The sequence below is a fragment of the Hemicordylus capensis genome, chromosome 10 (assembly GCF_027244095.1).
Source record: "Hemicordylus capensis ecotype Gifberg chromosome 10, rHemCap1.1.pri, whole genome shotgun sequence".
NCBI classification, from domain to species: Eukaryota; Metazoa; Chordata; class Lepidosauria; order Squamata; family Cordylidae; genus Hemicordylus; species Hemicordylus capensis.
The window spans coordinates 2016762-2033938 of NC_069666.1; the positions used below are offsets into that span (position 1 = coordinate 2016762).

General features: G+C 49.6%; 1 protein-coding gene across 1 annotated transcript in view; it reads right to left on the minus strand.

Annotated features, from left to right (window-relative positions):
- Positions 1 to 2326: 2326 nt before the first annotated feature.
- Positions 2327 to 17177, minus strand: part of SMAD6 (SMAD family member 6) — a 52391-nt gene continuing 37540 nt past the window's right edge. The window contains exon 4 of the mRNA XM_053272019.1: positions 2327 to 3249. Coding sequence (XP_053127994.1) covers positions 2708 to 3249 — 542 coding nt within the window. The 3' untranslated portion in view covers positions 2327 to 2707. The remainder of the gene's footprint in view (positions 3250 to 17177) is intronic.

Here is a 17177-nt window from a genome sequence, read left to right on the forward strand (position 1 = left end):
TAGTTGTGGGGCAGAATACCTGGGAGGGGAGAAGGATCCTGAGCAGCAGCAGAGAGGGCTCTAGCTGAGGGCTGCTCCTTGCATCACTCCGCAACGGTGAGTGGGACGTCCACTCCTTCGGCCCTCCCCTCAGAGGACCCTCTTGGGCGGTGTTTGAGCGTGCTTGAGAACAGGGAAGGCACGGAGGAAGAAAAGACACCATTTCTGAAGAGCTTCTTGAGTTACATCGCTCGGAGCTCCCCCTCTGCAGCCTCTCTGGATGCACAAACCGGTTGCTATAAACAAGCCGCTGGGTTTGGAAGCAGGAGCCGCCCCCTGGAAGACGGGAGTTGGGTAATGCTTCTCAGATGCTGCGTTAAAACCTTCATTAAAAAGGGATTTGATGAACTTGCTCATGGAACTGGTGCAGGATGGCCGGGCGGGGGGAATGGTGCCCTTTATAATTAAATTTTTGTATAGCTGAACCGAAGCACCGGGGGGGGGGGGGTTTGCAGTACCAATCAGGCTGAAGAGGGTGAAATTCTTGATAGCCGATGACCCAGAACAGGAAGCGGTTGGGGTTGTGGGAGAGGGCGGGGGAAAGAGGAGGAGAGGGAGAGAACACGGACTGTTTAACACGATAGACACAAGATTCAGATGTCGTAAGGCCTACCTGTTAAAAACAACCCCCCCCCCACACACACCAACCAACCTGAGGACAGCTTGGAAGCAACCTTTGCTTGCTGCCTGGATTCTTGCTTTCATTTTCCATTGTGCTGTTATTCAGAAGAGCACCACAGTTTTTTGTTTTAAAATCACTAATGTAGTCTTGGAATGCTTCGCTTAAACCAGAGACCTTTTAACCAAGATCTGTACAAAAGGTCTGGTAGGAAACGTTGCCGCTTTTGTGCAGAATCACCCCAAAGGTCTTGCGAGGGTCCCTGAAACACCGAGTTCGAAAGCTCCCAAGGGACATAGAGGCCCCCCTCCTGCCATAAAGGAGGACTCGGCGCAAACAGGTAGAGGAGACACATCAAAGCGAGGCTTTCCCCAACATGGTTGCACAGAGTGTGCCTCTCTCTTTTAACCACATAGGGAGATAGGAGGTTTACCACATCCTGGAATGCTGACCGTTTTCGATTCTAGTGAGCAAAGATCAGCATTCACAACCTCAGAGGAGTTGATCCCGCAAAAATAACTGAGGAAACTGTCTGACAGCAGCTTGACCCAAGACTGGGTCAATTCTGCCATTGTGGAATTTATCTACTTATTTATGAGGAGTTGATATGATCTTTTGCTGCAGCTTTAGTTTTTTGTTTTTAAAGATGTTTTAGAGATGAATCATTATTGTATTTGCTAACTATTGTTCTGAAATGTTTACTTTAAATTTTTTTATGTGCTGCTCTGCTGTTAGTTATTGATTTGTTTTGGAAATGTTTTGGTATTTTGAGGTTTGTATTTTGGCATGTATTTACCATGGTTGCTGTCTTAGGTATTATAAATCACACTGGGCATAACTTGTTACGGAGTGAGCAAATGAATGGGATGTGCTACTGGGAGCCACATTCAGCTTCCAGAAAATCCTTCATTTCACCCTCTTCACCCCAAATCCCAAGCTGCAAAGCTAAGCCTGAAACAAGAGACCGTGGCTGCTGAAATTTTGGAAACTGGGGTGAGGGGAGGTGAAGGGTAAGATTTTTCAGGTTGGGGAGGTGACTTCAGGCCTTGTCCTCCAAATGAACAGCACGGGCAGAATAAATTCTGGAAAATATGGAACTATATGGTAATTTGCATGGCTTATTCAGATTGCAGAATTTAGCTTTCCTTGAGTTAGTTTGGCACCACATTTCAGAAAAGAGGTTTTGCATGCAGTCCATCAGTTCAAGAAATAGCCCTGCGTTTGCTACAGCACAGGTCATGGAAAGGCTTTCTAGCACCATTCCTGTCTAGCATAGGCTGCTACCTTCACTGCAGGGACAAAAACAACAACAAGTAGCCGTTATGTGCCACAACTGTTCTTGTTACAGAAGAGACTCACTATGGCTAGTTTCAGAAGCCCTAGTCTGGAGCATGCTCCATGGTAAGGAGCTGGGTAGTGTATGTGTCTATGCCACAGGGATGATCTTGTTACTAACCATCTTCATTTCAGGGCAAAAGCTCTCTAGGTAAGGGAAATGCTGGGTACTTGAGGTGGAAGGAGAAGAGAATATTCGCAGAGATACAGACACCAAACTTCCACCTTGGACTCTAGAATACCAGAGGCCAGACGGCAGAGAACATGTAGTTAATATCATAAAAATACAGCTCCTTCCACTATCTATTCTTGCTTTAAAAAATAGACAGTGTGTGTGTGGGGGGGAACCTATAATGCAAATACTTTATTATCAATGAGTGACTGGTATTAGCTGTTTGTCTGGGTATTACTATTTTAAAAACAAAACAAAAACCATACAGCCAAAACATGGTACTAGTCCAATGTTTGCTGTATAATTTTTTCCTCCTTAAAAAAACCAAACTATACTGAAAGACTTATAAGCCAAAGTGCGTTTTCCATTTTTTGTCCATATACACATTGCACCATACATAAATAATTACATTGTAAAAATGACTCCATAATTACAAGTATAATATATATTTTCATATAATATATAAAACTTTATATTAAATCTAGGTAGATGATATTTGGGGATTGTCTGAGTTCCACCGGGCGCTCCTCGAAGGCCGACGGTTATCTGTGGTTGTTGAGCAAGATTTCTAGCCAACACGGACAAGAGGTGATGAACTGTCTGGAGTAGGAAGGGCCCCAGCCTTTTGCAAAACTGATCCGGACGCTGTTTGGGTCGAAAGGCCCATCCGGATATTCCAGGTCAGTGGTGTGGTGCAGGAGGGAAGATTTCTCATAATCAAAGACCTTGATGGAATAGCCAGGCATTACCTTGCGCACAATCAGAGTCCGGCAGTTGGGAATGTCCAGTGTTGGGGAGTTGACGAAGATGGGGTGTTCGCTGCGATTATAAGCCCACACGCCGTCTGGCTCTTTGCTGAGCAAAATCCCATAGCCAATCTTACTCTGAGTCCGGCGGACAGTCTCGCTCCTGTTCTCCAGGTTCAGCTGTCCGAGGCAGAAGCCGTTTCCTTGAGGTAGGTCATAAAAGATACTGACAGACTGTTCGTACACTGTGTAGAGGCGCCCCACACGCATCCGATGTTCCCAGTAGGCAACGCTGCACCAATGGCTTTGTTTAAGAGCATCTGGGGACATACTGGCATCTAGGAGAAACAGAAACAAAATGGCAGACAGGTTTAAAGCCATGGAACTGAAGGCAGGCCTCCAATCAACAACGGTATCTTAAGTACCCCCATTACCCAAACACCATCTACCCCAAAGTAACCCTGGCTGTGCCATTCATAAAACAGTTAAGCTGGACTAGATTAGCTTCCATCGAGGACCCAGGCTTAAAAAGGAGAGACCGCCTCCTCCCTTGCCTGTCCGTGTTTTGGGCAAAATGATAACTGGAGTCTTTTTCAAAGATTGTATTGAACAGAACTGCCTGGAGACAGCTCAGCCCAGGAATTCACATCCTTAAAAGGGCCCCCCGAAAAGGTGAAGCAGCCTCTTTAAAAAAAAAAAAAGTAATCTGGAAGGCTTAACCAGCTCTTTTCCAAAAACCCATTTGGGGGATTCCAAGGATGACCGTAAGATAAACAAACACCCTCTCCGTGGCAAGTCTGTTGCTGGGCCTTTTGCTTGGCTCTTCCCCGTCCCCACAGAGGTACCCCATTTGGGTCACATCCCCAGCACCGCCCAACTTTCAAGCACTTGGGGAACATCCATCAGGGCTTGACCCATCCCAGGCACCGAGGAGTCAGGGCACCTAGAAATTCAAGCATCACGTCTAGACTAGGATATTCAGAGGCAGAGTTTTATTTGCCCTGGTCAGACTTGTTTCCATTCACCCTCCCTTTCCATAAGATCCACCACCAAGTGCAGTAATTTTGACAAGTGTCCATTATCTGGCTCCTAAGGTATGGGGCTGTCTCCTAGAGCCAAAGGAGGTTTGGCAAGGCCTGACATACACCCCTAACTCTATTAAGGAGGTGCAAAACTCCACCAGCCCCCGACACACACATGGGATGGATGCACCCCACTGTTACAAGCGCTTCCCTGAAACTCTCCAAAACGCTTTCCTTTAGGAATTCAATGTGTCAAGAGACAGACTCCTTTCCTTCCCGAACGGTTCAGCACGAAACACATCCTCTTGCTGGCCCTAGCATCCAGCTACTTAGAAATGCCATGCTTAAATAAATAAGCAAACAGAACATTAAGAGACAACAATTCCTCTGCTCCTCGCTGCGTGCAGGGACTGGCCGTTGGAGTTCTGGCCGCGCAACGTCAGCCACACATTCTTTGGGCGGAGAGGAGTCCTGGAGCTACGGACGGGGCACCGGGCTTCTCAGGCTGGTATTCAGCTCCCTGACAATCTATCACAAGACCGCGGCCTCACGACCCCTCTGCCTTCATGCCATCAGCTCCGATTAACTCGCACACAAGCTGATGCCATCATTTTGCTTGAGAGGTTCTATTGACTCGCCGGATTTCAAAAACAGAGGCCTAACACACACACCCCGCCCCACCGCCTCTCCCGCCCCCCTCCCCTTTCCATTCTCAAGTTACACTGGCAAGAGAAACAGACCTCGCTTGCCCAGGGGACAATTTCTGAATTGCACGGCTTTGTTAGAGTTTAAGTTGAGTTGTAACTATACAGTTGTTTTTTTTAAGGGGAAAGGCGGGGGGGGGGAGATAATGGAGCTCCCCTCAGCTCTCCGCCAGAAAATGCAAGGGAGCAGGGACTCCGGCGGGGGTGAGAAAGAATGGTCTCATGTGTTGCTGCCTGGGGCTCCCGGAGAGTAGTCGTCACAGGAAAAACAGCTTTAAAAAATAAAAATACATGCATGAAGATAGCTTTTCTTCCACAGTTCATCTGCCAATGTTAATTTGGCAGATCACTTTATCTTGAGCTTCTAGAGCAAGTCTTCTGTCCTGCAAGTCTCAAGAACCAAGTTGAATCTTCCCATATGGGTGCTCACATGACAACACAGCTAGGAGCTTGCAGGAATCGGACTGACTAAATAAATAAAGGTCTACCTTGGGGCCCCAGATGTGGTTGGATTGCAGCTCCCGTGACTCCCAGCCACAACTGCCTTTGATGAAGCCAAAAATCGGAAAAGGCTTGGATCAAATTTCCCATAGAAGGCAAAGGTTGAAACCGGATAGCCAATAAAGGGGGTGGGGTGTTAAGAGAGTGGGGACTAGGAGGAGCTGGATGTCACATACTTGGCACAAGCCCAGTCATTGGTCAGTTGCAAGTCACCTGACCCTCCGTTAATCTCTCATGCTGTAAATGCAAAGTGTGCCCTTGAATCGGTGTGGACTCCTGGCAACTGCAAAGCCCTGTGGTTGTCTTTGCTAGAATACAGGAGGGATTGACCATTGCCTCCTCCCACGCAGTCCGAGAAGATGCCTTTCAGCACCTTCCTATATCGCTGCTATCCGATATAGTTGTTTCCCATAGTCTGGGGAACATACCAGCAAGGATCCGAACCGGCAACCTCTGGGCTTGCTAGTCAAGTCATTTCGCCACTGTGCCATTAGGTGGCTTCAACTGTACCTGCTTAGAAAAGGTTGCATTCCAGTGGCTGGTATGAACTAAGTTTTTGGCCTGTTCCCTCTTGGGCAGAATATTGGTTCTCTGATCACCCTGACGGTCTATCCTGGAGTCTGAAATCCCAAAACAACTTAATGTTCTAGTTCTAGATATATTTGACGTGCTAAAAATCAGGTCTCTAATGGTTGGCCTGCCCCCACCACCCAAAGTGATACCCATCCTGGAAGAGAAGCCTTGGCATGTCAACAAGAAGGCTGGTCAGGTGGGTTGGCATCTCTCCTGTCACCCAAGAGCCCCGACGGTCACCAGCCTTTTGTGAGCATTTTAACTGTAAACTGCTAATAATAATAAAAATTAAAAATAAACTTGTGGAACCTAAAGATAGGAGTGGGTGAAAATGCACATTCTGGAGGTTGTGGGTCTGGACTCTGGAGATGAGCTTTCCCTCAAGGACCTGGTGCTCAGCCTCCGCTTGGAGGAAGAAGGCATCAGAAGCCCAGATGCAGCTTAATTGCCCAAGCTTGTGGCAGAAGATAAGAATCCCAGCCAAACTCTGGAAGTCGTTCAGGGGAGACGACTGGAAGGGCTGGAGGGGGGTGGGGAGCGGCGTGGGTGTCACACGAGTGGTGAAGGCCTCCAGCTCGCCCCTGGCACAGCGCCATGTCCTTGCGACCTGTTTGCTTTGGCCTCCGAGAGCAAAGAGCGGCTTCTGGTCCTTGCAGAGTTCCACCAGGGTCTTCCGAGAGGAGAGGAAACTGCCGCCTCTGCTCAGAGCCACTTGGTGATACGCTCTGCTACACAGCAGAGGAACACAGGACGCTGCCTTCTACTGAGTCAGACCCTTGGTCGCTCTAGCTCAGTATTGTCCACACAGGCTGGCAGTGGCTCCTGCAAGGTTGCAGGCCGGAGTCTCTCTCAGCCCCATCTTGGAGATGCTGCCAGGGAGGGAACTGGGAACCTTCTGCATGCAAGTGCTCTTCCCAGAGCAGACCCAACCCCTTAAGGCAGGCCTACTCAATTCTGGCCCTCCAGCCATTTTTGGACTACAGCTCCCATAACCCCTCTGCAGGTGTCCAACGATGCCACCCCCAATCCCAGCCCTACGATACTGCCAGCACTGCCCACCGCCTGCATGGCTCACTCTCTCTGAGCTGCACATGCTGGTCTTACAAGCGGTGGTGGTCCTGCAAGGCTTGTTGGATCAGAGATGGAGCAAGGCCAAGGAACAAGCACGGGCAGCCCCTAGCCATGCGCCTGACCTATCTGAAGGCTGGGCGCCACAGGCTTCCAAGTGGAAAGGAAAAGAGGCCCTCGGTCCCCAAGGGGCATAAGAGCTGCACCAGAATAAAGCCCAGCAGCCGCCCACCTGCAGAAATGTCTCCACCTCTGCCCAGAGCCGGACCAGCCCAAAGGCACAAGCAACTCTTAGCATTTGGGGTGCCAAAGGAAAATGGTGCACAGTTCGGAAGATGCACCCCCAGGTCTCTTCCCATGGCCCAGAGGATGCTGGAGCACCAATAATGCAGGGAAGCCCCTGGCATGGCAAAAGGTTTGGGGCCAGCCAGGCCCGGAAATAAGGGGTGTTCCCTGCACCCCACAAGCATTTCAGAGAGCACCCCTTTATTTATGACCACATGAAGCTGCCTGATCCTGACTCGGGCCACTGCCTGCTGTGACTGCCTCTCCAGAGACTCAGGCAGAGGAAGGGGTCCCCCATCACTGGCAACCTCCGCCCTCCTCAAGAGCAGATGCAGAGGAGCAACGCTTGCCAATATCACTGAGCTATTTCCCCCGTCAGAAAAAGCTCAACCAGCTAAATGTCTCTGGTTCAGGCACCAAAGAAGAGCCAGTATGCTGAAACAGAGAGGGCGACTCTACCAACCAGGGGTGCTCCCCCGGGCATCTGAGTGGACAAGAGCACTCCTGCTTTGCCTAGTACCGGCCTCAAGATTAAAATGCATCCCCCAGCCGCTTGGAAATGAACAATGCTGTGTGCCCTGTTATTCCAAGTCACGCCAGCTGCCTCGGAGCTACAGTAGAGCTGAGCTGGGAGGTGGTTTTTCGTCTGTAAATTCTGGAGTCTGGGAGCAATTAAGGGCTGCTTTGTCTACTTAACCCTTTACACGCCTTCCAAAGCACCACCGGCCCATTAGATACATACAGAGAATGCTGCTGTGTTGCGTTGAGGGGTGTTTTCTCTCTCCTTTAAACAAACTGCTACTGAATCTTAAAGATTCCCCCCCCCCCCCGAAAACTAGTCGGGTGGAGGGTGGGATTCTGAATTTGAGTCTGGAGTAAAATGCAAAGAATCCACATTTCCAGCCGGGTTCCAAATAGGGTCACACCCGGAAGGAAATCTCAGCGAGCTGGATAGGGCTTACCAAGCAAGAAGTATACTGAGAGTGGTTGTAAATCACATTTGTACCACAGGATACTTCTGAATACCAGCTGCTTGTTGGGGGTGTGTGTGTGCAAAGTTGAGGAGGACTGCTTCATGTCCTGATGCTGGGCTTACCCAGGGGCATCTGCTGGTGCAAACAGGAATGCTGGATTTGAGGAGCCTCTGGTCTGACCCCACTCCATCCCTCAATCAATTCTTTGGTCTGGAGATGGGGCTGTAGCTCAGTAGGAGGGGATCTGCTTTGCGTACAGAAGGTCCCCGCATGGGCGATGAGCTTGGACAGCCGTAGGTTTCCCTCAGGATCAGAGGCGGCATTTATTTCTTTATTTAACATATTTATATACCGCCCCCAAAGGTGTATCTCTGGGCGGTTTTCAACAATATCTGGGTGGTTTACAACAATATGGGCATGCCCCCCAACACCAGGTGCTTGGAAGACCTACGGGACAGGGGAGTGGGGTGGCTGCCCTCTTTCCCCTGCTTCCCTGGCGTACCTGGTTGGTCACTGGGAGAAACAGGGTGCTGATTAGATGGGCCTTCAGTCTGATGCAACAGGGCTTGTCTTACGGCCTTGAACCTTCGAGAGCGTTCTTGGAGCCACCAGTGCAGAGAATATGTAGCTAGATGGGCCAATGGCTTGAATGGGTAGGAGGCAGTTCCTATGAGACAGCAGGGCTCTTACGTTCCTGCATCCCAGTTACCTTCTCCTGCAAACACAGCCCTTCTGCACACTTTGTTCAGCAACTGAGGCCCAGCTCCAAAGGAGCAGTGCGGACATGGAACAGGGTCTTTGGGGTTGTGGCACTGACACTCTGGAACACCTTCCCTAAAAGAGACCTGTCTGGCCCCTTTGCCATAAGAATGAAAACAAGAGTGATGAGGAGATGCCTTCCAGAGCTGGTGAAAACCTGGCTCTCTATAGAGGCATGGGGGGGTGGGGGTGGAGACGACGGGGCGGCGGAGGGAGCGGAACTTGGGAAAAGGCCAAAAAACCTTCATTGCAGCATCTTCAAGCAGAAGGAGCAGGAAGAGAGAAAGATGGAGGAGAAAGAGGCAACGGAAACACCCCACACTCTTCAGAGGGATGTTGCATTTAGATAGCTGTACTTCTGACACCAGCCACCTAATGGTGCAGCGGGGAAGAAACTTGCTTAGGAAGCAAGAGGTTGCTGGCTCGAATCCCTGCTGGTATGTTTCCCAGACTCGAACAGCAGCGATATAGGAAGATGCTGGAAGGCATCATCTCATACTGCGCAGGAGATGGCAATGGTACACCGCTCCTGTATTCTACCAAAGACAACCACAGGGTTTTGTGGTAGCCAAGAGTTAACACCGACTGGACGGCACAACTTTACTGCTGATACCAGGGCTGCTGAAACCTCCTCCTGGCAGTCTCCCCCTTTGCTAAGGAAGGATATCAGGGGTGTCTTTTGGGGGGGTGGGGGAGAAAGAAACTCTACAACCTGGAGGCAATTTTTTTTTTTTAAACGCACAGAAAAAGGAGCTGGTTAAGAGGTTCCACAGAAGAGGCCACACCTGGGGAAAGCATTGGGGGGGGGATAACTCTGCCCCCCCCCGTCAAAGCCTCTTTCTTCCCAGCCATCTCTCACTGCCAAAGAAAAAGCACCACTATCCTCAACTGTGGTGGAGTCATGTTAATTCTCCTATCTCTTAGCATATCCAAACAAATCCCGAAAAGGTGAACCTGTCCTGCAGGCCTGACACCAGTGAGCAGAGTGGCCAGCCCAGATCTAGCAAAGCTTCGGAGGGGAGGGGTCCTGTGTCTTGCATCTGCGGCCAAGGAGGAGTTTGCTTCCAGCCGTTGGACTCCACCACTCATCCAACAACGGGCCGGCGGGGGGTGGGGGGTGGGCTGACAGGGAGGCATGCTGAGGGGGCCATTTAAATGCTGCACACCCTCACTGCCAAGGTTCCAGGCAAACTGTTCAGGCTGGTTTCTGCTTTCTCGGAACGAAATTTGTAACATCTCTCCTCGTCCCAGAGGCCTGGTCCCTCCATCTCCAATCCAAAGCAGTTTCAGCTATCAGACGTGGACACTGCAGTCTGCACCTCTGGCTCTTGCCTACCATTTCCTTCATGGTCACTGGTGCAGCTTCTCAAAGCAAGATGCTTCCCAAGAGGAAATGCCAGCTGAATGGTGCTTAAAAGAAAGAAGAGGAAGTGACCGGAAGTCGAAGGAAGAAGAGCGACCTGGGAGCCTCCAAAGGGCTTTCTTCCTTGGTTATAACCACCACATTGCTCCAAAGGGTGCCAACAGTGGACACAAGACCAGCATGATTGGTGAGGAATGGTACGGGTCTAACCACTGTTCACAGCCGGCTTCCAATTCAATCCGACTGTCCGGAGGTCCTTTGAACCAGAGTTGTATAGTCCACAATTAAACAGAACTGCTATTATTTGCACCCAAGCAGCCCACATTGGGGGCCAAAGAAACCAGCATTCTGTGCAAAGCAATTATTTTCAACAATAAATATTTATATACCGCTTTTCAACAAAAGCTTCCAAAGTGGTTTACCTGGAAAAATAATAAATAAGATAAAGATGGCTGCCTGTCCCCAAAGAGCTCACAGTCTAAAAAGAAACATAAGACAGACACCAGCAACGGTCACTGGAAGAGCCAGCATGGTGTAGTGGTTAAGAGTGCTGGACTAGAACCAGGGAGACCTTGGCATGCAGAAGGCCCCGGGGCTCACTCCCTGGAGCATCTCTAGGTAGGGCTGGGAAAGACTCCTGCCTGAAACCTCGGAGAGCTGCTGCCAGTCTGTGGAGAGGAAACAGAGCTACAGGGACCAGGGTCTGACTCAGTAGACGACAGCTTCCTGGGGCGCTTGCACTCCACACATTCTGCATTCCTTACTAGCAGAGGAACCGTCCTTGATCCACAGCCTTAGCAACGGAGTGTTAGGTAAGGAAGAAGTTAAAATTCCCCAGCAGAAAATGGAACCGTTCCAGCTCTAACCCAAAAGGAAAAAAAGAAGAAAAAAGCGGGGGGGGGGGGGGGGAATGAACCGCCAACCCCCCTCCATCCCACCCCAACAATGCTTCAAAACGTTTTCATCAAGCCAGTAGACTTAAAATACCTCAGCCTTGCAAGTTTCAGCTGGAATACATCACTATAAAACCAAGTTAGCCCGGCCTCCGAAACTATCCCATTACATGAAAAGCTCCAATGGAGTCAGAGTGAGTTATCTGGGGCTGGAAACTTTTAGAAGCGGCATGGCCTACCACTCGCTCGCTTGCTCGCCTCCAAAGCTCCCCCACCAACACCACCACTGTTGCCTTACTCACAAGGAGAGATTGGCCAGGACGGAGCACCTGTGAGAAGTTGGGGGCATCTCTGGCGTTGCATTCTCACAGTCCCAAGCTGCCTGTTTACACAAGCCAGCACTTTAGAGACATACCTGGGTGGTTAAGTCATTCCGGCTCTCAGCCGTCACGCTCCCTTTTCTCTCCCACCCTTTCCTCCAAGACCCTTCCTTGCCTTTTAATTCTGCTAATTGAGCTGGAAGCAGAAAGCGAGACAAGGGAGCGTTCCCAGGCGATGGGCAGAAAGAGGTTCCACCCACAGCCACCAGCTAAATTTCGCCTGAAGCGGAAGATCAGGGACCCATGGTCCTCAGGCGGAAAACCGGAGGAATTTCAGAGAAGCCAAGGAAAGTATTTCTCGGAGAAGGTGGGGTCAGATCTGCATACTTGTCATTTCAATAGCCTGGGAATCGGATGGCGTGTATGACGGTCATACAGGGGCTGCAGTGACATAAGGGGTCCCTTGTAATTCTAATCACTACCCCACCCCTAGAATACCAGTGCCGTATTCCTAAGAAGTAAGCAACCCCTTTCCTCCAGGGGTTCTCAAACATGGGTCCCCAGATGTGATTGGCCACTGTGGCTGGGGATGATGGGAGTTGTAGTCCAGAAACATCTGGGGACCCATGTTGGAAAACCTTACTCATTTATTATATTTGTATCCACCTTTTTGGCTAAAACTGACTCCCAGTTACAAGCTACAAAAAGTTATCATGTATTAGGGACCTGCGAATGTGTTTAGGACAGTTCTGGTCTGGACCATGGCAGATGGCGACATGGTCCCCTCAGAAAGAGGCGACAGAAGGGGCTGTTGGTAGGCAGGCTGATGGTCAAGAGGAACTGCCCTTCTGATGGGCTGGGCCCAGCAGGTGAATGTATGGTGCAGATTCCAAGCTCTGACCTCCAGGGGAAGGGGGCAGATGGAACTGCAGATAAGGTGGTTGATGGCACAGATGCTAGCCACAAGGAGCTGCTGGTGGACTTAAACATGGCAACAAGGAAGTTTGGGGCAGGTTTCTTGTTGGTGCACAGCGCAGATTAGTTATACATGGGGATATATGAAGAGGAGAGCTGGTCTTGTGGTAGCAAGCATGACGTGTCCCCTTAGCAGCATATGAACAGGAGGCTGTGTATGAACACTGTATGAGATTCCCCTCAGGGGATGGAGCCACTCTGGGAAGAGCAGAAGGTTTCAAGTTCCCTCCCTGGCAGCATCTCCAAGATAGGACTGAGAGAGATTCCTGCCTGCAACCTTGGAGAAGCCGCTGCCAGTCTGTGAAGACAATACTGAGCTAGATAGACCAGTGGTCTGACTCCGTATCTGGCAGCTTCCTATGTTCCTAAAAATGGGGGCAAAATTGTGCACCTCTGCTGTCATGGCCTACCTCCTGCTGATGACTCCAGAGCCCCTCAGGAACCAAACAGCTGAATGTGAATCAACAGTCAACATTTCGACCACTGTCCCTGATCCTATGTCCTACGTCTTTCAAGCACAACACTTTCAGTGATGCAAGCTCTCCGTTTCTGTAAAGTCTCAGCACTAGGGTACCATTTTGGTCTCAAGGTCCAAGAAAACCAGCCTCATCAAGTCCCTCAATTCAAGTTTCCCTTCTGGCCTCAGCCAAATCCTAGCCTTCCTTCCTCCCACCCTGCGCTGCTGCCTTTTGTTAGCTTTATCTCTCTGTGACTGGGGTGGCACCGAGCCAGACCTTGTTATTAATTAATCTGGAGGGCGCAAGTTACATTCCTGGCCAGCCTAACCACTTCCTGCGTTGGCTGAGACGGTGGGCACAGGCTGAGCCTGCCTGCCAGAAAACTCCGGCTTCTTAAGATGTTGCAACCACAAGACGCAGGAAAGAACATTTGTAGACTGGCATCCACACTGAAGAAACCCCAAACCTTTTTGACTTAACAAAACAAAACCCTTTCTAATGGAAATCCCAGGGTTTTTAAAACAAAAACACGGAGACATGAAAATGTACTGCGAATGCCAGAATTCAGGGAACACATAAACTAGTGATATATAAAAAAACAAAACAGAATGGTTCTAATCCAAATGCCTGTAAAAGGAGGAGCTGGGCGGGGAGGGCGTTCCAAAGTCTGGGTGCAGCTACCAAGAAGGCCCTGCTTTATAGTCCCAACAGGGACAACCCAGACAGGTGGCAGGGCATAGATGGGGGCCTCTGAGGATGATCCCAACAAGGGGGGCACAGCTGAATGGCAGAAGGTGGACCTTTAAATCCCAAGTATCCCAACCTGAGCTCCCTGGAGGAAAGGCAGGAGACAGGCATGACTGACAAGGTATAACAGATTGCCTCCCCACTGGAAGCAAGAGAGCCAAGCCATCTCTCTGACCAAATGCACACATCATTGGCCTGGACTACTCTCACGCTGTCAGGACAATCAGTCTGTCCGATAAAGCGACCAAGACACGGGACAAGGACCCTTTCGTATCGGTGATCCCCTGACCCGCAGCCGTGTGCCCTCGGAACAAAGTGGCGGACAAATTTAAATAGGCGAAGTGTCTGCACTCGGAAGTCAGCCTGGCCCAGAAGGAAAACACAGGAGGGAGGGGAGAGCAAGGAAAGGTGGAAGAGCCCAGGGGTAACCGATGCCAAAGGCCTATTTACTACGGTTGGTTTGTTTAAGATTTCCTATTGCTTTTTGTGGGGGGAGTGAGAGCCAAGGCAAGAGGTGGGGGGGGGGGACGACCCACAGTCTGCTAAGCAAACTGGAGCAGAATCCCCAACTTGTTAAAAATAGGGAACGAAACTGCAGAGTTCACATTTTTTTAAAGAAAGGGGTGGGGAGAGGATGATGAACACCAAAGCTGGGTTAAGTCAACATCTGTGAAAGATATCCCTACTGAACAAAATAGCAGGATTTCATTAAGTAAATTACAACTTGGGGGGAAATTGAAAGAAAAAGGGAGAAAGCCACAGACAGGCCTGTAATTTAAGCCCTGCTTTACCAGGGACTGCAACAGACTCCAGTTTTGTTTTTTGTTTTTTAAAACCCACTCCATGGGCTCCTGCTATCCCCACTTCAGAAAACCACAGTGTTTGCAGGTAATTATAACATGAAGAAGAGCTTCCCTGCTGTGGAGATAAAGAGGAAAGAGGAGGGGAGAGGAAGGGGTCTCTCAAAGAAGTCTCCCCTGCAATTCAGAACCAATTTACAGAACAGCCCCCAAAAACGCCATTCCTAGGGGAGGTTCTGACCACAGGGGCGAGCTAGAGATCTGCTTAAAGGCCAAGCTGCTGGCAGAAGGGTCAGAATTACGAGAACTTGGACACGCAGAGCCAGCGGAGAGGCTGGAGTGTCTGCAGTTTGTCTTGTGGTAGCAAGCAGGAATTGTCTCCTTTGCAAAGCAGGGTCTGCCCTGGTTTGCATTTGGATGGGAGACTATGTGTGTGAGCACTGTAAGATATTCCCCTCAGGGATGGGATGACTGTTCTGGGAAGAGCCCCTGCCTGCTTGCATGCAGAAGGTTCCCAGTTCCCTCCCGGGCAGCATCTCCAAGATGGGACTGAGAGAGGCTCCTGCCTGCAGCCTCAGATGGTCTGACTCGGCAGAAGGCAGCTATGATCTATACTCCAGTAGCTGGGGTGCTAAGCAGGGTCATGCACAGTTCTGAAACCCAGGTTCATTTACTCTCCCCACCCCACCCAAACTCCATCAAAACAAAGTTGTTTGCTTCAAGCCGGGAACACAGTATGGTAATGCCTCCCATTAGTTTAGCTCTGTTCTTTGGGCAGAACCATGAAAACGGAATGCCATCCCTTGGAATGATTCAGCAGAGCATTAAAAATAAATAAATAAATCTCCACCAACACACACAAAGATTTCTAAATTCTGATTAACAATACACCAGGCGGAATTGCCTAGCTGAACTCCCTTCTTTCTACTCATGCTTGAACCAAAGCAGCAAAAACGTACGCATATAGAAAAGGCAGCTTAAGAGCAAGCCACTCCATTTCAGGCTGATCCTGCCCAAGGAAGTGAACATAGGTCTCCCTACTTTCTCCTCACAACAACCTTGCAAGGTAGGTTGGGCCAATAAGTGGTAACTGGCCTGGCCCAAGGTCACCCAGTGAATTTCATGGCTATGAAGAGATTTGAACTCAGGTCCATCCACAACAGCTCTCAAAACACAGCAGTAGATTGAAGCTTCCCTCTTGAACAAAAGAGCTTTCCAACTTTGAGTTAAATGCAAAATTGGGAAGGGGAAAAAAAGTCCCTGAGCCCACACCACCAATTATTTGCTTAGACTGGGCTTGGCTCCTTGGAACTTTCCTGGCACTTAAGAAAACAGTCTGTTATTTTGGAAGGCTCTCCACTGTATACAGAGCTGAGAAACCAGCAAGCTTACTTCCTCCGCGGTCTAAACATCCGCATGCCGTCCCAAGCTGGAGAAAACTGTGCACTTCAGGAAACAGCACAAGAAGCCTCAGTCATTCTGTGTGTGGATAAACAGACACCACCAACAAAAAGGGTCCTGGTCAGAGGCCCTTGAGGCCCAGCTGCTGCCAGGGTCCAGGATCGCAACACAAATCCAATTATCCGGCTTCCAACCAAGTATCTCATGCACTCATTCGATTCCTGAGAATCCCAGCATTCTCTCCCAAAAAGAGAGCACGCTCCAGCCTCTAGAGCTGCAGCAATGAAGTGACATGACCACGGCATTTCGGCATTGCGATTTACACTTCGGAAGGAGTGCCTGCTTCTTCTGTATCAGCCCGCCCGTATGTTGACAACCAAAGGGAGCAGACACGGATTCTAAATCAAAGATGTGTAAACACCATTTAAAACTCACTCTTTGGGACCCATCTAGCTGAGTGCACTCTCTGCTGCTAGCCACGTCGTGCTTGAGCCAATGAGCAAAGAGCAGGCCCATCAAGGGCCATTCAAAAACCAAGACATGCACACCACACCTGCCCAGCTGAGCGCTGCATCTGCTGCTGGCAACATGCTCGAACCACCCTTCCCCCTCTGCCCCACACCATTTTGCAAGCGAGGGGTGCAGAAGAGCTCACCAGGGTAGCACTGCCCTGTGGGTGTTAACGTCTCCACTGAGGCCAAGTCTAAAAACCACCCACACAGATTGCTTTACTGCACCCCACGACATAAATCCAGAGTTGACCGTGCACAGTGCTGCATTCAGGATTACCAAACGTTCATTTCCTACCATTTAACTTATGCCATAGAAGGAAAGAACAAAGATACTGAATGAGTTGGGGAGACAATTCCCGACAGAAGATGGAGGGACCTTTGCTCTTAATCTGAATATTCAAAATGCAGCTGACAAGTGGAGCATGAAGCTACTTCTCTGATCATTCATATGTCCTATATATTTCATGACTAATGCATCTTCCTTGGGGAAAACAGTTCGTGGAACAGATATTAAGTAACGGCCAATTTGCAAAGTTATGGATACTGACGGTCTCCTTTACCTTATCTGAACTAAGCAGTGTTGAAAGTGCAGAGAGAGAGAAAGCTCTCCTGGAGGCTCCTTCTTTCTCCTCTCTTCTAACTCTTGAGAGTTAATGCTGTGTTCTGTCACCAGATGTCACTATTTGTGGGTCTGCAGGCAGCAGCAGAATTTGGATTTTTGCCAGGGAAGGGAAAATACAAAACTCTAACGAGTTGGTAGAACTGAACTGCAAAACCTAGCTCTGTAATTAAATGAAGATTTTAATATATCTGTATCTCCATTGTGTTTGTCCTCACACTAACCCTCTGTGAGGCAGGAGGTTTTTCACATGGGGCTTTTAAAGACCTTTAACTCGCATCTCCTCCGGAAT